The sequence below is a fragment of the Pinus tabuliformis genome, chromosome Q (assembly GCF_031772625.1).
Source record: "Pinus tabuliformis cultivar Carrire ecotype Pingquan chromosome Q, CPIR1, whole genome shotgun sequence".
Classification (NCBI taxonomy): domain Eukaryota; kingdom Viridiplantae; phylum Streptophyta; class Pinopsida; order Pinales; family Pinaceae; genus Pinus; species Pinus tabuliformis.
The window spans coordinates 412,816,987-412,842,144 of NC_142296.1; the positions used below are offsets into that span (position 1 = coordinate 412,816,987).

Consider the following 25,158-nt stretch of genomic DNA (forward strand, 5'->3'; position numbering starts at 1 on the left):
TTGCGGGTGTCAAGGGCTTTGATGAGCTGGAACGGAAATTTCTCCTTGCAGGGCATCAAGATCAAATGATGCAAACCAAGTTTCCTGCATTTTCTTAGGCCAAAAACTGCATAGTATTTGAATTTTGAACTGAAAAAACACATACAACAATTGATATCTTCATCTTGCCACTTTAGTGTTTGGCACAACTACAACAACAATATTTCTCAATCTCCCTTTTCAACTTTTTTGCTTCTCTTCCTCTTCTTTACTGGGACTCGAGAGTCTTTCTCAAGGCAGTAATCTCTTCCAGTATGGATTTTCTTTACTGGGACTCGAGAGTCTTTCTCAAGGCAATAACCTCTTCCAGGATGGATTTTTTTGTTAACAACATAGACAACAGCAATTATTTTACTACATGGCAGTTGCCACAAACAGAACTTCGAACCAACGTCATTCCTGAACCATCTATGCGACTACACCTTTCAGCCCCTGTCACCAACAAAAAACACCTCAACTTTCCTCTTCTCAAGTTCTCAAAACCACTTTACTCAATACCATGTTGAATTTCAAAGAAAACGTGCAGGTATCAAACGCATCTTTTCACTCAAAGTCGTTGATTTCATATTATATAATGACATAATTTATAGTTTTGATTCTTGAAGATCAACTATAAATATTCAACTTAAAATAGATGGATCCAAGGCTGGTTCTAAGTTCTAACTTATCTTGGCATGCATAAGCGCTCTACTAAATTTGAAATCCTATGCCTACATTTAGTAAGCTATGACACGCACCCATCTAAAGTGGGTGGTATTTACTTTAACAAGCTTCTTCTCTTCAGGCATTCATTAAGTTTTGGCTTCAATGTAAGCTATGTGAATATTTGGCGATCTCTCCAAGCTCAAGTTTTATAGCCCATTTGAAAAGTCAAACGATGCATGCTACTTCAAGTTCTTATGCTAATGTAAGTAATTTTTAGTTGTCTCAATATTTAAGTTCATCATATAAACAATTTTTCTCCCAAATTTCTATGCTTTTTACTGCTTGGAATACATTATTACGTCTACATGTTCATGCTATTTACTACTTGTAATACATTATCCTGTCTATATGCTCAAGCATGCCAGGAGTGATCATAATCAGATCTAATACATTATCACGTGTACATGCTCATGCTATTGACTACTTGTAATACACTATCCTGTCTGTATGATCAAGCATGCTTAGCAGTGATCATAATCAGGTCTAAAGTACCATTGAGGATAATAAATTGAATTATGTATTTAATTGTATCATTTTACCAAGGGCTAGTTATTTGTTTAATTTATAGGGATCTAATTTTATTAATATATAAAAACTTTGACATTGCAAATGAACACAGTCTATAAAATTAAAGGAGACTGTCATTGGATTACTGAAAGACATGTCATGATCTCACATAACCCTTGTCTCAATATGGCTTCTTAATTAGTTTCCCTTGTCTTGAAAGATCCTTACAATTCAATCTCAAAATCATAAAATTCAGAAGAATAGAGAAGAACTGTCCATAAATATCAAAAATCCAAACACAAAAAGAAAAAGGTGTTGTTTACCGAGGCCACAATTTTGCTCAGAAAACCATTTTTTGCCGAAATCCAGCCACTTTTCTTTTCAAAAAATTCAACCATAGGAGTGTTTAAATCGCCTTTTTGATGGTGGAAATGGAATCAGCACCATCAAAAAACCATGGGGCACCTAAAATCTTGACCGCTGTAACGCAAATTTCCCAAAATTTCTGCGAGATTTTGGTCAAAATCTCGCCAGAATTTCCAATATTTTTCCGGACAAAATTGTGGCCTCGTTAGACTACTCTAAAGAAAAATGCTTAAAACAAACCACTTTAAGTTTCTAGAAGTTTCCAAGATGCTTGAGAAATTACCCAAAATGTTTCCGGAACAGTTTTCTGCATCTAGAAGCATACTGGAGATCTGAAACGTATTTCTGGCCTGAAGGAAACATTTTCCGAGATTCATAGAAGAAAAGGCTATTCAGATCCATTAGATGAAACTTAGTATTGAACTCATAATCATTTCAAAAGAAGATTTCAATCAAAAAACCCCAAAAGAGAATTTTTCATGCCACTCTTGCACATTCTGTGGTTTAGATCTTGATAGATAGATATAACTGTGTGTATATAAATACATTACATTCAACAAGTGATGGAGAAAGGGAAGTTTTCTTTTTACACACTAAGAAAATCATATACTTTATACTGGCAAATATTAAAAAGGAAACTTGGACTAAACAGGCCCATAGTGGTAGTGATACCATAGAGTGTTATAAAACTATACACACAAGGTAAAGCGTATTGTTGCAACACACTAATAACATTTATCCATATACAGCTGTAAAACAGCTTCAAATACTCAGAGTCACAACCACATATCCTAAACTAATCAGTTGTGTTTATCTGTGGTCGAGATGATTCCTTGCCAGTAATTTTTTATAAATGTTACTCTTTCACTATACATATCATGCTCTGGATAATAAGCAATTGGATCTGACAAAAGTGGATGTGGCAGACATAGGACACCTTCAAGAGTGGCATGAAGACAATATGCTGCATAAGTAATATGATAGCCACCTTCCTGTACCACCACAAGGCGGCCGCCACTAAATTGATCAGCTTGTTGACGCATTATTTGACCAATTTTTCTATAACCTTCCATTGTCAAGCACTCCCTTCCATTAGGATCAAACTGCAAGAGTAGAAAGGAGAATTAAGTCTACGATAAGAAAACATCATAAAACGGAAGTTTGTTTACAAACAATGTAAGCAATTCAACAAAATTGTTTCTTGTGGAAAAACCATAACTTCACTGGTAATTCTTTGATCAGTTACCTTGATTTAATATGTCTGTATACAATACGCAGCACATCTGGAATTGTTCTATATCTACTCATCTGGGCACAAAACAAGTTCTTTCTACAAATCTTTGTTAAAATTCCTACACTCAAGGAACCCCTACTGTAGCAAAACTGAATTTACTTCTCCTACTTTATTTTAATACACATTATCAAGTTATTTTCTGAATACTGAAATAAATTACTTCTGTAACCTACACTACTTTAAATTTGATTACATGAAATAGAAAACTGAGCAAAGAACAAGATACATAGGACAATTATTTTTGGACAGAATAGTCCCCGGAAAAACCCAATGCGGGAAAACCGGTGCAACAGCTCTAAGGGTTTTCTATTATTAAGCAGTAGTTCTGAATACAATGTTGGATGCCCTCCCAGCAATCCAGTGACAGAGAAAAAATATAACGGCAAAAAACTCAGCGAGATTACCTCACTTCACCCATCAGATTCCGGCTAATCCGGCAACATAACTGGCTAACCCCGACTATCTTTGCGTCAGCCTTACGGGCTCTGCGTCAGCTTCTACGTTGTCTCTTCTGCCTCCTGGAACTTCTGCGTCAACCTCTCCCGGTTGTTACGCCAGTTCCAGCTTTCTACATGGAAGGCAGCTTCTGCTCTACGCTGGCCCTTCTGGCTCTGCGTTAGGCCTGCGTGGGCCCAGACTGGCCCAGCATCAGTCCCTCTAGATGTTGCGTTGCCTCCACTAGTGGCTCTCCACCTCTCTGTCCAGTGTTCCTGAACTATCCCTGCCCTTCTGCTGTGGAATGATCACCTGGTTTGAATTATCAGCTTCCTAGCCCCAGAAATCGAGCTGCAGATCAATTTGTTCTCTCTGTGTGTCTCTTCTAAATGAACCCCAAGCTTCCTTCTTATATTTTTCTCGTTGAGACTTCAACGGCCGATATTAAGTCTCTAATCAATGACTAAGATTAAAACTTGACTTGATCCGCTTTCTAGAACATTCTCACCCATATTTTGATTAATACCCATTAATACTTTAATTTTCCTAAGTTTAGACTTAGGAACCCCATTAAAAATATTAATTATTTTAATAAAATACAATCCAGGTGGAATTTCCCCAAACAATTTCTCAGTTCTTTAGAACTCATGTGCCTCACTTTCTCCACCAATTTTCATGGCTAGAGCACATTCGATGCTACCAAAAACTAACACTCCCTCTTAGCGAGGAATGTGCTCTAGCATCAATGTCCAACTGTATGTTTCTCTGTCTCTGAAGCATCTCCTTTCCGCATTGTTGCTGCCACCAACATTGTGTTGTTGCTACTATTGTACTATTGCCCATGACACTGCCACTGCCACTGTTGCATTTGTACTACAACTCCCTCTCAAATGTTGCGTCTACTATGCTGCTAGCACTGCCACTGCTAACACTGAATTTGTACTGCAACTCAGTTGCTGAGAGAAGAAACTGAAAAACACCCAATATTACTAAACTACCTATGTTCAGCATAATACCATGTGAATGTTGGAATTTGACTGCTACTAGTCTTTGACCCTCTGAATCTTCTGACCTACTGCTGACTTCTGCACTGTGCCATTTGCACTGCTGCCAACCTTACTCTGCGTTGATCAGTCTCTGGTCTCAAGCTACTACATTTGTCTCTCCAATCAACCCACTGCATCATTTGACACTAATCCATATTGCCACTGTTGAATCTTGGGCTCCCATAGCAAGGAATTGATCCAAGAGGTGGACTCCTCAAGGATCCTACCCACATGTAGTCCTCCCGACTACAGCTCAATATTGCCCCATTTCCCTCTTGGAGATACGTGGGCACTCATGGAAAACTCATCTTCGTCAAATTTCATTGGAGCAACCTTAGGATCATGTTTCTCATCCTTATCCTTTTGCTTCAAAGGACACTGGGATGCAAAGTGGCCCATCTAGGCACATCTGAAACATTTTGTTGAAATTTCTAAGTATTACTCGTTAGAAATTTTATCTGTATTCTCTGGTTTATTTCTCCTACTTGTTTAATTACTAACAAGTTATTTATTCATATAAACACTGAAATAAACACAATACAGTCTCAACCATCTACAGATCAACAACTGAAAGAAATAGACAAACACACAAGTGACACTGTTATTTTTGGACAATTGTTCCCGGAAAAACCCAATGCGGGAAAACCGGTGCAGCAATTCTGAGGGTTATATTATTATGCAATCTTTCTGAGTACAATAATACAATTGGGTGCCAAACTGGCTCACTCGATAGAGAAATAATCCAACAGTAATACCTCTCTATTCGGAAGCAGATATTAGGAAACTCTGCCCCACGAAATCCTCTCCAGCACAATCTGAAGCTTAGCATCAGCCCTCCTGGCCTCTGCGTCAGCCCTCCTGGCCTCTGCATCAGCCCTCTAAGGCTCTGCGTAGCCTCTATGGCCCTCTGCGTCACTCCTGCAGCCTCTGTGTGGATGACGCAGGCGTGTGGATGACGCAGGCCCTTCTGGCCTCTTCATACTCTCTTCTGCTTCTGCGTGGCTCCCTCTGGCTCAGTGTCTCCCCTCTACCTTTGCGCTGGTCTTTCGGCACTATCTCTGCCTCTCTGTCTCGTACTCACTGCCCCTCACTGCAAATTGATCACTAATTCAATTTCTCTTAGCAAACCCCGCTCTAGAAAATCGAATGACTACTCACTTTGGTGTCTTCTCCAACTAACCCTCAAGCCTCTTCTTATGCTTTTCTTGTTGGTCCTTCAACAGCCGAGATTACATCTCTAATCAACGGCTAAGATTAGATTTGGCTTGATCCATGTCATTTAGAACATTCTCACCTATATTTTGATTCATACCCATTAATAAATTAATTTTCCTAAGTTTAGACTTACAAACCCCATCAAAAATATTAATTATTTTAATAAAATACAATTCGGGTGGAATTTCACCAAACGATTTTTGGGTTCTTTAGAACTCATGTGCCTTAGCCTCGCCACCATTTTTCATGGCTAGAGCACATATGATGCTACACAAAACTAACAATCTTCGGGATAATTCAGCTCCCTCCTGAACTTACGTGTTCATTTGATTTTATATCAAATCTATTTTCTTATAGAGAATTATATCTCCCCATAAGATGCATAGACCTTGTGCTTTGTTGTACATTTTATAGTCCATATCCTTCTTTGTAGCCATCTAAGGTTACCTCAAGCATCTTTTCTTCATTCAACCAATGTTATCAAAACCTGACTGGTTTTAGCAAAATCAGTAGTCCAACTAGTTCCAGGACCAAACCGATCCGATTTAAGGCTTCAAACTAGTAACAGTTGGTTTTGGAACCTGCCATAAATGCCAATAAAAATCCATGTAATAAAATTAATAAAGGAAAAATAAGACGAAGGTCATGGGACATGTATTCCAAGCTTAATGTTGGGCAAAACATCCTAGTGGGTATTCATTTGGTTTATTATGGCTAAGGGGAAATTGGCAAAGGCAATGGAAAAAACTTTGAAAAGGCAAAGAGGCATTAATTGGCATTTTATTTATGAAAAATAATAGACAATAGGAGAAAATGAAGGTGAAAGGTCACAGGTTGCATGTGAGGAGAAAATTGAAGGAAAATGGAAATTGAATAATATGTTAATTTGGGGTAGTATCGGATGTGCTTTAGCCATGAAAATTGGTGGCGAGGCTAAAGCACATGAGATATCCAACACCCATAAATGGTTTGGACAGATTATACCCGGTTTGGGAGATATTAAAATAATTAATATTTTTAATGAAGTTACTAAGTCTAAACTTAGGAAAAATAAAATATTAATGGGTATTGATATAAAACTGGGTTAGAAGGTTCCAAAAGTCATGGATCAAGCCAAATCTAATCTTAGCCATTTATTAGAGATGTAATCTTGGCCGTTGAAGGACCAATAGGAAAAGTATAAGAGGAGACTTGAGGGTCAGTTGGAGAACACACTAGAGTGATCAGTCATTTGATTTGCTAAAGCGAGGTTGCTAAGCAAAGTTGAATCAGTGATCAGCAACGAGGGGCAGTGAGTACTAGATGGAGAAGCAAAGACAGTGCCAAGTGACCAGTGCAGAAGCAGAGAGCAAGAGCAGCAGCCAGAGCAGGCCATGCAGAGCCCAACAGAGACAGTGTAGAGGCTTGAGGGACTACGTCATCCACACAAAGAGTAGTTGGAGTGATGCAGAGGGTCCCAGAGGCTGCGCAGTGCCTTAGAGGGCCGACGCAAAGAGCAGCAGGAGGCTAACACAGAGGCCAGAAGGGCTAGCGCAAAGCTTCAGAGTCGTTGGAGAAGGTTTCGTGGGACAGGTTTTCTGAATACCTGTTTCCGAATAGAGAGGTATTTCTGCCGTGTATTTTGTCTCTGTCGGGTGAGCCAGTTAGGTGCCCAGTTGTACTCAAAGAAATACTGCATAATAATAAACCCTCAGAATAGCTGCACCATTTTTACCGCATTGGGTTTTTTTGGGGACATTTGTCCAAAAATAATGGTGTCACTTGTGTGTTTGTTTTCTTTCAGCTGATGATCTATAGATGTTGCGACTGTATTGTGTTTATTTCATTATTTATATGTTTTAAATAACTTGTTCAAAATTTACAAGTAGAAGAAATAAACCAGTAGAATACATATTACTTTTCTAACGGATAGACTTAGAAAATTCAACTTGGTATCAGAGCATGGTTGAAGATCACAGGAAAGCTGAAGGCATCTGCTAAGCAGAGCATTTGCAGCAGAATCAGCTGTCCCAAGTGACAGAAAGTTGATCCTTGTAGAAGCGACAGAGGAAGGGTTGATGCAGAAGGACTGCGCCATCAGTTCGGGCCAGAGAGAAGTTAGCGCATAGGTTGAGGAGGGCAGAGAGAGGCTCACGCAGAGCCATGCAGAGACCAGAAGGGTTGACATAGTGGCTAAGGGAGTTGTTTTCGCCAGTCCCAGGATTGCGTAGAGCCTAGAGGCTCATACCTTCAGTTACTAGGGCATAGGAAGCTGCGGGTAATTTACAGGAGCAAAGCTGGTGGGGTACTGTGGTCAGAACAATACTTAACAGGGAAAAACCAAGGTAGAGGGAGTTGCTACCTAGGCAGATTTCTAATCCGGATCAGTGTTGCGGGTGCACAGACGATTAGAGAGGGGCAACTTGACGATTGGCAAAAGGATTTCCAGGAGGGAAATCAGGGCTCAGAGAGAGTCCAGCAAAGAACTTCCAGGTAGGAAGTAGAGAGACTCAGCAGGAGTCGAAAGGAGAACTTTAAGAGGGAAGTAGAGAGACTCGGAGGAGTCAATAGAAGAGCAGCGAGATGGTCGTGAATGGGCTGAGGGATCAAGACAGGCTGGATGGGGTGTCCAACTTTGTGGTCTAGAAGGCCAGGATCCTGTCCATTCTAGATAGACATCGCATCAAGGCCTTTGCCTTGAGAGTAGTGGCGATCCCAGTTGACCCAGCTGAAAATGAGAAGTATGAGGAGGCAATGGCCAGGACGAAGTGCATCATCCTTGATGGAATCAAGGATTATGTGGTCCAACATATTGCCGAGAAGGAAACGGCAAATGAGATGTGGGAAGCCTTGAAGAAATTGTACCAGCATACTTCCATGCAGAGGAAGATGTTACTTGAGAATCAACTAAGGTCATACCAGATGCAGAAGAGGGAGCAGATAGATCACTTCCTTGGTCAGTTGAAGGAGATCTGGGACTAGCTAACTTCCATAGGGGCCATGCCGGATGAGGAGATGTTGGTGAGGACTGCACTAAACGCAATCTCCGAGGACTGGGAGACATTTGTCTAGAGTATACAGGGCAGGGCGGATCTTCCAGATTGGGAAGAATTGTGGGCGGCTCTTCGCCAAGAGGAGATCAGGCAGTTGATCAAGACAGGAAGTAGCAGCAAGGGAGTCGGGATCAAGAAGGAAAAGGAAGAGGATGCAGTTATGGCATCTAAGGGAAAGCAGGAGAAGAGGAAGAAGAAGGACTTCTCCAAGGTCAAGTGCTTCCATTGTGGGGAACTGGGTCATTATGCGAATCAGTGTCCGAGGAAGAAGAAAAAGGGAGAGGAGTTTGACTCTAAGGAAGCGCTAGCAAAGGCAGAGAAGGAGGTCTAGGAGGATGACGACTGTGCCATGAGTGCTCACATACCCATAGAGAAGAGGTGGGAGATGTCAAGTTGTAGTCATGAGGACTACAGGCAATAAGGGACATGAACCTTGAGGTACCCAACATGTTGGATTATACCTTGCTACAAGAGCCCCTTAGAGGAGTAGCAGGATTGGCGGATGTCGGTAGAAACGAATGCGGATGAAGCGGCAGAGAGTGAAACAGTGCAGGAGTCCCCAGGCAGCGCAAGGCTAGTAGGCTGCAACAGTGCGAGAGGCATGGAGAGTGTTGCACCAGTGCAGGATGGCACAGAGAGGTGTGCAACAGTGCGAGATGCAGGGAGTTGTTGCAGCAGCGCAGAGGTCAGTAGACAGAGCACTTGTTAGCGGCAAAGGGAGCTTCAGCATCAGGAGTGTTTCTAGCTTGACAGGGATGTCAGAAGTTGGGTGGATCAGTTACTTACTTCTCAGTAACTGAGTTGCAGTGCAGTAGCAGTATGCAGTAGCACAATGCAGCATGATGAGAGGGGGATGCAGTGTTGGGAGAATGGACCAACAACAACACGGATGCAGAGGGAGTTGTCGTACGGATGTAGCAGTGGCAGTGGCAGGGCCATGGGCAGCAGTACAGGATGCAGCAGTGCAGAGGATGTTGGGCGGGGAGGCCTAGCATTGGCATAGGTATCGATGCCGGATAATCAGAGTGATGCTCAGTGAGGAGTATTACTAGAGGACAGTCCTCGCTAAGAGGGAGCGTTGATTTGGGGTAGCATCGGATGTGCTCTAGCCATGAAAATTGGTGGAGAGGCTAAAGCACATGAGATCTCCAAAACTCAGAAATGGTTTGGACAGATTATAATGGGTATTAATATAAAACTGGGTTAGAAGGTCTCAAAAGTCATGGATCAAGCCAGATCTAATCTTAGCCATTGATTGGAGATTTAATCTCAGTCGTTGAAGAACCAACGGGAAAAGTATAAGAGGAGGCTTGAGGGTCAGTTGGAGAACACACCAAAGTGATCAGTCATTTGATTTGCTAGAGCAGAGTTGCTAAGCAAAGTCGAATCAATGATCAACAACGAGGGGCACTGAGTACTGGACGGAGAAGCAGAGATAGCGAGAGTAGCAACCAGAGCAGGCCATGTAGAGCCCAGCAGAGACAGCGCAAAGGCCTGAAGGACTGCGTCATCCACACAGAGAGCAGCTGGAGTGACACAGAGGGTCCCAGAGGCTGCGCAGTGCCTCACAGGGCTGACGCAGAGAGGTTTGAGGCTAACGCAGAGGCCAGAAGGGCCAGCGCAGAGCTTCAGCGTCGCTGGAGAGAGTTTCATGGGACAAGTCCTTTGAATACCTGTTTCCGAATAGAGAGGTATTACTGCCATGTATTTTCTCTTTGTCGGGTGAGCCGGTTAGGTACCCAATTGTACTCAAGGAAATACTGCATAATAATAAACCCTCAGAATAGTTGCACCGGTTTTCCCGCATTGGGTTTTTCCGGGGACATTTGTCCAAAAATAACGGTGTCACTTGTGTGTTTGTTTTCTTTCAGCTGATGATTTGTAGATGTTGAGACTGTATTGTGTTTATTTCGTTATTTATATGTTTTAAATAACTTGTTCAGAATTTACAAGTAGAAGAAATAAACCAACAGAATACAGATTAATTTTCTAACGGATAGACTTAGAAAATTCAACATAAAATAGAGGCCTCAATGATAAAAGGGTGTCTAAAGATCAGTTCATAGCCTTTTGTTAGTTCAGTTTTGGAGTTCTTTCTCTATTCTCTCTCTCTCATAATCTTGCACACTTAGAGCATTCTTGGAGCACTCTAGAATTGGAGAAAGGAAGGCAAAAGGACAATAAAGTAAAGGGAAGCAAAGATCAAGCAAGAGTTGGATCAAGCGACTACAGCAGGATTACTTGTAGGTATAGAAATGCACGTATGATTTCCTTGCTAATTTTGGCATGCATGGTATATGCATGTGTGTATTTGGTTCTCTTGTCATTGGCATGGGTTTTGCCAGGTGTGACAATGATTTTCAGCCTTGCCTTTCCATTTCCAGATAACCATGGTGTGATGAGGATTGTCGGATGGTTTTGGAACAGGGTGAGGTGATCTCAGGAAAACTCCCAAGGGCCTAGAAATTCCTTGACCGGTAATGGTGGGATACACAGTAAAGCCTGAGGGTGGAGACGGGAAAATTCCTCAAGGTATTGGTGAAGAAATTCGGAGGCATCCATGCTTGTTTAGGCCTAGTGATCCCTTGACCGATAATGGCGGGATTATGGTAAAGCCTAGTAGTGTATGTTTCTTGTTTGGGCCTAGGAATATCTTGACTGATAATGGCGGGATACACGGTAAAGCCTGGTTGTATAGATGAGGGGTTCGGGCCTAGGAATCCCTTGACCGATAATGGAGGGATACACGGTAAAGTCTAAGGAAGTCCTGATTGTTTTGTTGGGAGTCCCACATTCAAGCTTGGAATATGGCACGGGGGTGATTGGATGAAAGAAAAATTTGGTTCAGCCCAATCTATGGTCATGTGGTACGTAGAAGTCCCTGACTTAGTTGGTTTTTGCATGTGTTAATAAGAGCTTTTTTCCTATTGTATTTCATGAGTATTGATACTTGTTATGATGTACCTTTCATGGTTGTTCTATCATTGTTAATATTCCAGTTATATGTTGATTATAAGCATGATTTTATGACAAACTTTAGTTATGACTCTCATCATATTTTGATTAGTAAATGAATGGTTAATGGATGTATAACCTAATAGATGATAATGCAGCTATTGTGACATGGCATCAGACTTTCTTGACGATTCTCAGATAAGTATGAGATCCCTATGTTCAGATATGTAATTATGACCTGTAGATTACATGTTCATGATGTGTTTGACGGAATGTTTGTCATGGTTAGGCCTGGTTAGGTCAAGTTCTTGTCTAAGTTTGTATGGGAGGCTTTGTCCCTGTGTCATTTATCATTTCTAAGAGTTCCATTAAGTTCTGGGCAGCAGTCTGGAGACTAGCCCTGAAAAAGTCCCTTAGATCTTATGGTCGCTAGCACAGAACTGGGTGAAAAAGACTATAGTCGCTCCCTTGCAAGCTTATGCATGCAACTGGAAGGTTACAGTCGAATTCAGGCAGTGTTATGCCAGCGTCTGGGAGTCCAAATCAGTGAAAAAGTAGGTTAACTCAGGGTTTGGGCACCTGGAAGGGTGGTTTAGCTCTTAGGGGTCCTGTAGCACCTAAGGGAAGTCAGTAAGGTTTTGGTTTGTCGATTCCACTTCCTTAAGGTGATCTAGGAGGTTGAATCATATCATAGTAACTCTTCGTCACATGTTTACCCCGGTAGGCCGATTAACTTGGGTAAATGTGGGAGGAGAGTGTTACAAAGTGGTATCAGTGCATGGTTCAACACTTGGACTGGATAGGCGAAATGTGTTTGTCATGCCTATATGTAGGTTGTATATGTGCTTGATGTGTATGCATGGGGATGGTCATTGTTGCAATTGTGTTGACATGTAGAAGTTGATGATGTTGTTGTTGGGATGTGTTTGTCATGAATGCATGTCGGTTGGATATGCATTTGTTATGCATGTCAATGTCTATATGTTGTTATGCATACATTGTTATCCACATGGTTGTCGTGCTTGAGTTTATGGTATGCAGTTGGTATTGTCATGCATGGTAACTGGATAATGACTAAGATGATGTTGATATATTGTTATGATTATGATTATACATGTATCGTGCTAATCTGGTTGATCTTGCAGACGAGATATCCTCCCCTAAACTATGCTGGGGTATGTTGGTTATGTTTATGTTTGGTTATCTAACATAGTATGCTTGCAGGAAGAAGGAGATCAAAGATGACTAGCAAAATGGTGGATTATAGTTCACGAGACTCTCCCTACAGATCAAATGAGTAGCATGGTGATGAGAACTCCTCTCACATAGCAGACACTTTGAGAATTTTGAAGGCATAAACAAGAAGTCACAAGGCAAATAATGACATAATCATTCAATCACAGGAGAGACTTGCAAAGGCACAGGAGAAACAAGCAGAGGTCAATGCAGTTATCCTTCAGAGTTTGTCAGATTTGCAGAGACAGGAACTGCTTAGGATCAGTCATGGACAAGAGGACAGGACTAATGGAGCCTATGGTAGCAAATCTCATGGTGGACACAGGTTGGATAGGGATGATACAGTGAGGGATGGCAGGTTCTTTGATACACCGGATAGGAGAGGTGATGCACATGGGTTCTACTCTAGTTCTGGTTCAAACAGATAGCATGGACATCATCGCTATCATCCTTACAGAAGGAATGATAGGGGATATTTGCCTGAAGAGTTCAAGAAATCCAAGTCACCTACATTTGATGGAGAGTTGAAAAAGTTGGAAGATGCAGAGGCATGGTTACTTGAGATGAAGAAGTTCTTTGAGCTGCATGACTATACAGAGAACATGAAGGCCAGCATAGCTATTTTCAGCCTCAACGAGAAAGCAGACATCTGGTGGGAGGATGTGAAGCAGGTCAAAGACATCAGGATAGAGGAGTTGAGTCGGCATGAGTTCAAAAGGTTTTTCCAAAAGAAGTACTTGTCAGAGAGGTACTATGACAGTAAAGCTAATTAGTTCTATGAGCTAAAGATGCGATCAATGACAAATGAGGAGTACACGACTAAGTTCTTGGAGTTATTGAAGTATATATCGTATCTTAAGGATAAGAAGGCCAAAGTTCAGAGATTTGTCAGTCGTTTACCATTAGCATTTAAAGATCGGATTGAGTATGATGAGCCTCGGTCGCTTGAAGAAGTAATTGGAAATTTGAAGCATTGTTATGAACAATTGAAGTGTAAGACAAAGTCTCAGCAGGGTTGGAAAGGGAAAGACAAAGCTAAAGGTAAATGGCCACCGAAGTGAACAAGACCTCAAGATGCAGATGAGAAAGAGAATATTATTCTTTACAAGAAGTTTAATGTAGCTAGAAAGACACATGGGTCACAACCTGGAGGGCAGCAGAATAAAGGTGAGGGTAAGGGACAGTTGCAGTGTTGGATATGTGGCAAGGAGTATCTCAAGAAGTATTGTCCGTTGTATCAGGGTGGTAGGCCTCAGATCTACAATGCACAGGAAGCGCAGACAGTTGGGGATGTTGGGCAAAGCATTCCTCGGATCTATGTAGCATTGGATAACAGGCAGGTGGATCACCAAGCATCTATTATCAAGATGGACGGTAATCTTTGTGATCAATTTGTTTCTATTTTGATTGACCCTGGATCTAATTATAGTTATGTTAATTCTGACGTGGTGGATAAGTGTGGTTTGAATAAAGAAGTGCATGCAGAGTCTTGGTTAGTGTAGTTGGCCACAGGTACTAAGAAGAGAGTTCATCATTGGGTAAGAGCTTGTGCATTTGAGTTGAATGGTATGCCTACATCAGCGCATATGAATGTACTTCCATTGGGATCATACAATATACTTTTGGGTATGGATTGGTTGTATCTTCACAGGACTAAGGTGGATTGTTATGAGAAGGTTATTGAGTGCTTGGATGACAATGGAGAACATAGAATCTTGCAGGGTAAGAAGAAGGCTACATCAATTAGAATGGTTACAGCAATACAGGGAAAGCGCAGTCGCGGGAAAGGATGTGTGTTATTTTCAATTCATATTTCCAGTGATAAAGGTAAGGATGTCGAGGATGCAAAAGTCTTGAAGAGGTATCCAGTTTTACAGCAGTTTCAGGACATATTTCCAACAGATATTTCAGAGTTGTCTCCTCACAGGGAAGTGGAATTTTCTATTGAGTTCATGCCAGGGGCAGCACCAACATCAAAGGCACCTTACAGGTTGAGCACTCCAAAGTTAGTGGAATTGAAGTTGCAGTTGAAGGAAATGTTTGACAAGGGATATATTAGGCCAAGTGTGTCGCCTTGGGGTGCAATATGTTGTTTGTGAAGAAAAATGATGGTACTCTCAAGTTATGTATTGATTATAGGCAACGGAACAAGGTAACGATCAAGAACAGGTATCTGTTGCCGAGGATCGATGACTTGTTTGATCAATTGAAGGGAGCAATGGTGTTCTCGAAGATTGATCTGAGATCATGATATCATCAGGTACACATTAAAGAAGAGGACATCTACAAGACTGCTTTCTAGACCAGGTATGGGCATTATGAGTTTGTTGTAGTTCCTTTTGGTTTGACTAATGCTCCAGCTACTTTCATGTGCTTGATGAATAGTGTATTGCGTCCTTATCTGGACAAGTTTGTTATTGTATTCATTGATGATATATTGATATATTCTAAGAATGAGGAAGAGCATGACGAACACTAAGTAGTAGTATTGAGATTGTTAAGAGAACATCAGTTGTATGCCAAGCTCAGTAAATTCAGTTCTTTTAGACAAAGGTACATTACTTGGGACATGTGGTTTCCAAGGAAGGAATAGCAGTGCATCTAGAAAATATAAGAGCTATCATGGAATGGGCAGCTCCTAGGAATGTGGATGAGGTCAGATCGTTCATGGCGTTAGTAGGTTATTATAGGCGGTTCATCAAGAACTTTTCTTGATTTGCCTATCATGTTACATCATTGCAAAGGAAAAGAAATAAATTTGAATGGACAGAGGAATATGCAGCCAGTTTTGAGCAGTTGAAGCAGTTGCTTACAAATGCTCCTGTTCTAAAGATTGCAGATCCAGACAAAGAGTTTGTGGTGTGTACAGATGATTGCAAGAGAGGACTTGGTGGAGTCCTGATGTAGGAGGGACAGGTGGTATGTTATGAATCAAGGAAATTGAATGAGCACGAGCAAAATTATGTGGCACGTGATCTTGAGTTGGCAACGACCATTCATTCATTGAAGATGTGGAGGCACTATCTTCTTGGCAGGAAATTCATCTAGATGAGTGATCATAGTGGATTGAGATACTTATCTGACCAATTGAATCTGAATTCCAAACAAGCTAGATGGTTGGCTACAATCAGTGAGTTTGACTTCGAGATCAAGTACATCAAGGGTAAGGAGAACAGGATTTCAGATGCTTTAGTAGAAGAGTACAAAACTATGAGTTCTTGTGGGACATATTTAAAGGATCATATCTTACAGACAGGACAACAGGATGATAGATACAGGGAGCTTAGGCACACGTTACAACAGCAGGGTACAAGTGAATAGGATGTAGACTATCATCTCACAGCAGATGGTTTGGTGAGATTTAGGGACAAGAGCTATGTGTCAAACAACAGTGAGCTCAAGAAAGCTTATATTGCAGGAATTTCATGTTAAGTTGTATTCAAGACATCCGGGGTATCAGGAGACATTGACAGCGATGAAGAAGTTCTACTGCTGGCCAAATCTGAAGAAAGAGGTGGCAGAGTTTGTGGCTAGGTGTTTGGATTGTCAACAGGGAAAAGCAGAGTGTAGGCACCCAGGTGGTTTACTACATCTAGTTCCGATTTCAGAGTGGAAATAAGAGGTCAGTTCTATGGATTTCATCACAGGTTTGCCGAGGTGATCTAGACAGCATGATTCTATTATGGTTATGGTTGACAAGTTGACAAAGTTAGCACACTTCATTCCAATGAAGTCTACTTATTCAGCTAGTGATGTAGCACAAGTTTTCATCAAAGATATAGTGAGGTTACATGGTATTCCTAGGAAGACTGTGTCAGACAGAGATGCCAAGTTCACTTCCAAGTTCTGGAAAGAGTTATTTGCGGGTTTGCGTACAGAGTAGGCCTTCAGCACAACTTATCATTTGTAGACAGATGGACAGACAGAGAGGGTCAATAGGATTTTGGAGGACATGTTGAGAATGTATGTGATGCATCAGCAAAGGAAGTGGGAAGAGTATCTTTCACTAGTAGAGTTTTCTTACAACAATGGGTATCAGGAGTCACTAAGGATGACTCTGCTTGAGGCACTGTATGGGCAGAGTTGTAATACTCATATCAGTTGGAGTGATCCAGTGAACAAGGTGTTGATTGGACCGATATGTTGGCAAAGATGGAATAGGAAATGCAAGTTATCAAGAAGAATCTAAAGGCAGCACAAGATAGGCAGAAGAGTTATGCAGACCAACACAGGGTATTTAAGGAGTTTAAGGTTAAGGAACTGTTGACATGGCGAATTTTCGCTATACCAACAAGGGAACTAACCCGATCACAGACCCCAATTAGATCTGCTTTCATTTGGAGTGGCTAGTTCCAACAGGTTTTAAAGGACCCCGTGAACTGTTATAGGTGTTGAGAGATTGCTTCCTGGAGGAAGACTTCAATTAAATCAACAAAAGGAAACAACTAACCTATATGTATCAAATCCTATCTAAACTACTTAAGCTAGTCCTAACTATCCTAATCTATCCTGTAGGAGCATAACAAAAAGAGGTTAAACATCATATATAAATTCCAAGTCCAAATGAATCAATTACTGGTTCACATAAGAACAAGGCTGCATTAAATCTGAATTGCAATCCAATTACTCATACAGGAATACACATTCCTTTTCATACAAATAAAGCTTGCAACTGATGTCTAACATAGTTTCAAATCAAGGACTGCTCATGAGTTAACTATGATGAAGAATTACATTCAAACAACCAAGGTTAATCACAAGCTATATCGTTATCAATATGCACAAAAACAAAACACGTGTATTTATGCCAGCAACAACACCCTGTTTCAAAACACATAAAAGCAAAGGAAAATAAATCAGAAACCAAAGGCTCCTCATTCAACCAAACAGTCTTCTTTATTCATAATAAATCAAAGTTGTTCTCCTCAAACAAAAAGCCCTTCTCTCCTATCTGGAAGTAATATTTATGCCTCAGGCCATGACCCTTCGTCTTCCCCTGTTCTTTTCAATATACTGATCCGAATACACAGATGTAGAGCCATCGGTGTCACTGCTGACACGTAGAAGGCGTTTCCTGTCACTGGAGCGCTTCATTTCCTGGGGAAATGAATAGATGTTGATTAGAAGAGGATGACTGTGTGTCATCTCTTCATGATGAAACCTGGGACAACCTCTCTTTCGGAATATACAGGAAACGCGTGGAAACCGACTGAGAATGCCAAAGGCTGGCTTTTTCAACAGAACACACCCGCATATATGAGTTCTCCAGATCCGCTTATGCGTCTTTTACTCCTCGCCTGCAGAGACAATTCGTATTAGCTATGATTATTAAAAAATATGCCAAACATGCTTCTAAACAACCATTGCATTCAGCCACCATTTCTATTAATTTCACAATGCAGAGCAACCATGATTATTAGGCCATTGGACCTGTTATAACCTCTATTCCCGTTGCCCACAATATTCATTATTATTCAAGAATCCATTGACAATGCTTCAATAGGCAAACCATTCAATTTACCCAATTTTCTTTTAAAATTCAGAACCACAACATTTTATCGAATGCACAGGAAAACACGGGAAAACCCACGGTCGGCCATAGGGCCGGACTTGAAAATTTATGCACCCGCATTGATAGTTATCGGCGGGTCCGGTATGTAGTGGTCTGCCTTATATACAAGCCCCGGAACCCACTGATTGTGATACGCGATAGGGCTCTGGACCCGACGTATATTGTGTGTGTGTGTGTGTGTGTGTGTGTGTGTGTGTTAATACCGCCGGCGGGTCCACAATAATAGGGCTTGCCTTTGAAAAACTGGGACTTCAATGTTTTTCAAAAAACAAAAGAATATACGGGAAAACCCGCGTCCGGCCATTAGGCCGGACTTGAAATATTATATGCCCGGATCTATAATCATCGGCGGGTCTGGGTGATAGCGGTGTGCCTTATATATAGACCCCGGACCCCGCCGATAGCGATATGCGATATGGCTCCGGACCCGATATATATGAAATATGGTTAATAATGCCATCGGGTCCGGAGTATAGTGGCACGCCTTTTATATAAGCCCTGGACCCACCGATAGCGATGTGCGATATGGCTCTGGACCCGAAATATATAAATTTGGGTTGATAATGCCGTCGGGTCTGGAAGAGAGCAGTGCGCAGTGTTGATTGCGATAGGCCAAAAAGGGGTGATTTATGCATATTTGTGAAGTGTTTCCATTGTAAAGGGTTATAATGGGAATAAGGTGCGATAGAAGGTTTTTGAGGGTTGGAAAGGTCCCGATGGAGGAAATGAATGGAGGGTTAGGAAGGGCTAGAGATGAACCATGCAGCAGATATTCAAAGAGGGGGGCTCAACCATTAGGAATTGAAGATTTGACTCGACAACGAGTTAAAGTCTCTGGGATAAAACAAATCATTCGGAGAGGTGAAAGATCAACTTTAGGGGACCCATTCAAAATTGCTACCAAGGCAAGTTTTGATAGGGTGGTGGTTGTGGCCACAACAAGAACATGTGTACTTGCACATCAAGCCCAAGAAGAGATCCTTGAGGATTGGGTCATGTGTGAAGTTGGCACTTGGGTATTGCAAGCCTTTTGAGATCCTTGAGAGGATTGGACCAGTGGCCTACAACCTTGCACTGCCTCCGACAGTGAAAGTCCATGATGTTTTCCATGTTTCATTGTTTAAAAGATATGTAAAGGATGTTGATCATGTGATTGATTGGTCTGTATTGCAGGTGGAGCTAGAAGGAGAATTCCAGTCAAAACCTCAGTGCATTTTGCAGCGAAAATAGCTCATGCTCTGGAATCGAGCAAGTTAAAATGCAATGGAAGCACTTTGGGCCCGATGCAGCTACATGGGAGATGGCTAATCAGATGAAGGCTATGTATCCTTCTCTATTCGCTGGTTGAGCGGATGGCTTTTGGCATATGTTTTCGTGTTGTGTTTTGGTTATGTCTATATATGCATATTTATGATGTAAATAACGCATCAAGCAGTGTTATAAAGCTCCAATAAGCAGTATGGTTGTCATGTTGTTATGTTGGTTATATTCGTTTTTCTTTTTAGCAGGGTGTTCATTGTAAATACTGCATTGAGCTAAGTTATAAAGCTCCATGGGAAGTATGTTTTGGTTTTCAACAGTCTTGTTGGTTATAGGTGTCATTGAACACCGAGGATGGTGTTTCCCCATGGGGAGAGTTTTGTAATAGCCCTAGTTAAAAATCCATGTAATAAATTTAATAAAGGAAAAATAAGACCAAGGTCATGGGACACGTATTCCAAGCTTAATGTTGGGCAAAACATCCTAGTGGGTGTTCATTTGGTTTATTATGGTGGGTGTTTATTTGGTTTATTATGGCTAAGGGGAAATTGATAAAGGCTTTGTAAAGACAAAGAGGCATTAATTGGCATTTTATTTATGAAAATAATGGAAAATAGGAGAAAAGGAAGGTGAAAGGTCACAGGTTGCATTTGAGGATGAAATTGAAGGAAAATAATGGAATTTGAAGAAAATAAAGGCTTCAATGATAAAAAGGCTTCTGAGGATCAGTTCACAACCATTTGTCAATTCAGTTTTGGAGCTCTCTCTCTATTCTCTCTCTCTCATAATCTTGCACACTTAGAGCATTCTTGGAGCTCTCTCTCTATTCTCTCTCTCTCATAATCTTGCACACTTAGAGCATTCTTGGAGCACTCTAGCATTGGAGAAAGGAAGGCAAAGGAAGGACAAGAAAGCAAAGATCAAGCAAGGAAGAGTTGGATCAAGTGGCTACAGTGGGATTACTTGCGAGTATCGAGTTGCATGTATGATTTCCTTGCTAGTTTTGGCATGCATAGTATATGCATGTGTCTATTTGGTTCTCATGTTGTCATTGGCATGGGTTTTGCCAAGTGTGACAATGCTTTTTAGCCTTGCCTTGCCATTTTCGGATACCCATGGTGTGAAGGGGTTCTTTCATTTGGCTGAGTCGGATTACCGAATAGTTTTGGAACCGGGTGAGGTGGTCTCAGGAAAATGCCCAAGGGCCTAGGAATCCCTTGACCACTAATGGCGGGATACACAATAAAGCCTGAGGGTGGAGACGGGAAAATTTCTCAAGATATTGGTGAAGAAATCTGGAGGCATCCATGCTTGTTTAGGCCTAGTGATCCCTTGACCGGTAATGGCTGGATTACGGTAATGCCTAGTGGTATGTTTCTTTTTGGGCCTAGGAATCCCTTGACTGGTAATGGTGAAATACATGGTAAAACCTAGTTGTATAGATGAGGGTTTCGAGCCTAGGAATCCCTTGACCGGTAATGGCAGGATACATGGTAAAGCTGAGGAAGCCCTAGTTGTTTTGTTTTGAATCCCACATTCATGCTTGGAATGTAGATCAGGGGTGATTGACTAATAGAAAGATTTGGTTTAGCCCAATCTATGGTTGGGTGGTACGTGGAAGTCTCTAAATTGGTTGGTTTTTGCATATGTTAATAAGAGTTATTTTCCTCTTGTATTTCATGAGTATTTGTACTTGTTATGATGTGGCTTTGATGGATGTTCTATCATTGTTAATATTTTGGTTATAAGCATGGTTTTATCACAGATTTTAGTTATGGCTCTCATCATGTTTTGATTAGTAAATGAATGGTTAATGATATATGACCTAATAGATGATAGTGCAGCTATTGTGAGAGCGTGTCAGGCCTTCTTGACGATTCTCAGATAAGTATGATATCCCTAAGTTCAGATATGCAATTATGACTTATAGATTACGTGTTCATGATGTGTTTGACGAAATGTCTGTCATGGTTAGGCATGGTTAGGTCAAGTTCTTATCTAAGTTTCTATGGGAGGCTTTGTCCCTGTGTCATTTATCATTTTTAGGAGTTTCACTAAGTTTTGGCATTGCTCTGGAGACTAGCCTTGAAAAAGTGCCTCAGATCTCGCAGTCGCTGGCACAAAACTGGGTGAAAAAGACTGCAGTGGCTCCCTTCCAGGCTTATGCATGCGACTGGAGGGTTACAGTGGAATTCAGGCAGTGTTATGCCAGCATGTTAATTTTAGGATAACAATGGTATGTTCTATGCTTAGAGCAATTTTACTTCAATTTTCTTTATTAGCCCAATATCATACCCAATATAGCAATCACATCAACATGATAGTAAAATGCAGATAGAACATAAACAATAACGGTAGAAGACAAGCCAACACAAGAGGACACAAGATATGGCATCATATGGGGACAAACCCCAATGTGGGCAAACCTTGATCAATTCTTCTTATAATTCTTCAAAAGTTCAGCAAAAGGAGTACAATTTACAATATTCACTTGCCCAAACTAATCAGTCAAAACAGCAAAAACAGAAAGCCCTAATGAGAAAGTCAACATTGGTCAACAGGTTTGAAATTGACCTCCAAAACAACTCGGTCAACCTTGGTCAACTCGGCCTCCAACAACAAGATAATGCAACCCAAAACAGTTTGAAAATAACCAATCAAATCTGGTCAACAAAAGTCAACACAACAACCTGAGTTAGGGCAGTCAACGCTAGTCAATGCAAGGGTCAAACTGCTTCGTTTTTGTGCCCAGAACAACGTCCTGTCCAAATAAAACTCTCCCTCACAAAACCAAAGTCAAACAGGGTCAACGCTAGTCAAAGTCAGCCTCCTGAAATTTCGGCATCCTAAAATTTTGATCAAATCTGGTCAACACAGTAGCTAGAAAAGACAGTCTTCCTTTCACATGTGTGGAGAGAGAGGGGCCCAGAAATTCATACCCAATCAAGATGAGAGAGAGAAAGATGAATGAGATGAGATGCCAAAATGAGAGGCACCTTGTATTTATATGCAACATTGAAGGCTAGAGGAGGCTAATTTGATGGTTGGCCAACCTTGACAATTTGTCCATAATCAAAATAAATTCATAACTTCATTTGTACATGTCAGAATGGGATGATATTTAGATCAATCCTACACCTCTCGGAAAGAGGAATCCAAGAAAAATATCAGTTGCCTCATAAGAGTTGTCCAAAGTGATGTTTGGCCCTAGTTGCAAATTTAACACTCCCTCTCAACTAGGGAGAACATCACTTGCCAAACTGTCTGACAATCTGTACCATCCTTGTCACTACACTGCTCTACTCTGCTCTGTTGAACCATGAAGAAAGAGGAAATGATCGAGAATGTATCATACCATTCTCCACTGACCCAAAGTCAGTCTCCAACAACAGAGAGTGTACACTATATCATACCACTCGTAACTGACCCGTAGTCAGTTTCCATTGATCCAAGATCAATATCAACATCCTAGCATAGGGAGTACGATATTACACGATGCATCCATTGGTAGTACTATGGTCCCTATCCTCATTTCCTTACTCATTGGTCAGATGAGAGGTACTTCCCATGAGTCGGGACTTCATGGGTAGGATGTGCCAGCAGGAGAAGGTGAACCATTCATCCTGCTCATTGCCATAGGGGAGGGAGAACCACTCAGCCTATGCATATGCCACCATGGGGTATCACAAGGGAAGGTGAACCATTCACCCTATACACATCGCACCACTAGGGAAGAGTGAATCAACGTATGGTTGCTCATCGCTCCAAGAAGTACCCGAAGCCCCCCGGAGCTCGCAAAGCTCAATATCCATCTCATACAGGACCCTGATAAGAGGATCTCTCCACGACTCCAAGTCGTTCACGGAAGGTAAGAATTTGACCTTCCCAAGGGGCTTCGTAAGAATATTGGCAATCTGCTCATCGGTCCCAATATGACAGAGCCTTGTTGTTGTACCTCCGGATAAAGTGTCACCAACCTAAAAGTGGTACCTGATATCAATATGCTTGGAGCGATCATAAAACACGGGATCATAAAACACGGGATTCTCAGAAAGACGAATCCCACTATGGTTGTCACAGAAGATCACGGTGGTATCCAACACATGTCAACCAGACAGCTTCACAAGAGGCCAAACTAGCAGCAATGTATTTAGCCTCAGCGGTGGTTAAAACAACTGACTTCTACTTCCTGCTCATCCATGATATTAAAGTAGAACCTAGATAGAAGCAACATCCTAATGTGCTTTTGCAATCCACCACACTGCCAGCCCAGTCTACATCCGAGTAACCATGGAGCCTCACATTCCAGTAGTGTATCTCAGTCCATAAGTGTGATTGTGCCTCGAAGATATCGCAAGAGATTCTTGGCCGCAATCCAATGTATATGATGAGGCTCAGCCATAAACTGACTCAATATGTTCACTGCAAAACATATGTCCGGACGGGAATTCACCAAGAACATCAGGGCCCACATGAGTTGACGATACTCAGAAGGATTTCCCAAATCAGGCCCAACAACACTTCCACATAACTTCTTGAAGTTAAGTTCCATCGAAGTAGTCACGGACTTACAGTCCACCATCCCAAATCTTTCAAGTAGCTTCACAACATATTTTCCTTGAGAAAGGAAAATCTCCCTTGGCTTTTGCCAAACCTCCAACCCTAGGAAGTAATACATCAGTCCTAGGTCCCTTCATATCAAATTCGGAAGCCAACTCTCTCTTACATTGATGAATAAGAGGGTTTGCACCTGTCAGAAAGAGATTGTCCACATAGTACCAAGATGAGAGGTCTATCATTCTCAACCTTAAAGTAAAGGTTCAGATTGGCTGCACTTCTTGTAAATCCCAGCTTCATCAAATAGCTATCAATCCTCTCATAGCCCAAGGTGCTTGCTTCAACCCATAGAGGGCTTTCTTCAACCCGCATACATGTGTCTGACGATCTTGAACTTCAAACCCCTCAGGTTGTTCCACATAGACTTCCTCCTAAGTGAACCATGCAAGAAGGTAGTCTTGACATCCATCCGGTGTAGATTCCATCCATGCGAGGCAGCAAGGGCTATAATCGAACGGATGGTGTGTAGCAAGCAACGGGTGCAAATATTCATCATAATCTACACCTTCCTTTTGAGAGAAGCCTCGAGCAACAATTCTGGCCTTGAACTTCTCAGCACTTCCACCAACACCATGCTTGATCTTGTAGAGCCATTTAGAGGTGACAACAAATTTGTCCTGAGGTCTAGGGACCACATCCAGACATCATTCTTCATAATTGACTCTTCCTCTTCGTTCATAGCATCCTTCCATAGTTGTTGTTTCACAACTTCTTCGAATGAGCAAGGTTCAGACTAAATAATGGTGCTCATAGCAGTTAAGTACCCTTGGTACCTATTAGGCTTCTTGCTTTCATGAATATTCCCCCTCGGTGCAACATGTTTTGGACATCTTTGAGAGTTTCCCTCAGCCATGAGGGTCTCCTTTTGGAGGGAGGAGG

The 25,158-nt window shown here is 41.5% G+C and overlaps 1 protein-coding gene across 1 annotated transcript in view; it reads right to left on the bottom strand.

The window, feature by feature from the left end:
• Positions 1-2,243: 2,243 nt before the first annotated feature.
• Positions 2,244-25,158, bottom strand: part of LOC149219940 (histone deacetylase 8-like) — a 184,445-nt gene continuing 161,530 nt past the window's right edge. Inside the window, exon 3 of the mRNA XM_089384569.1 lies at positions 2,244-2,720. Coding sequence (XP_089240695.1) covers positions 2,418-2,720 — 303 coding nt within the window. The 3' untranslated portion in view covers positions 2,244-2,417. The remainder of the gene's footprint in view (positions 2,721-25,158) is intronic.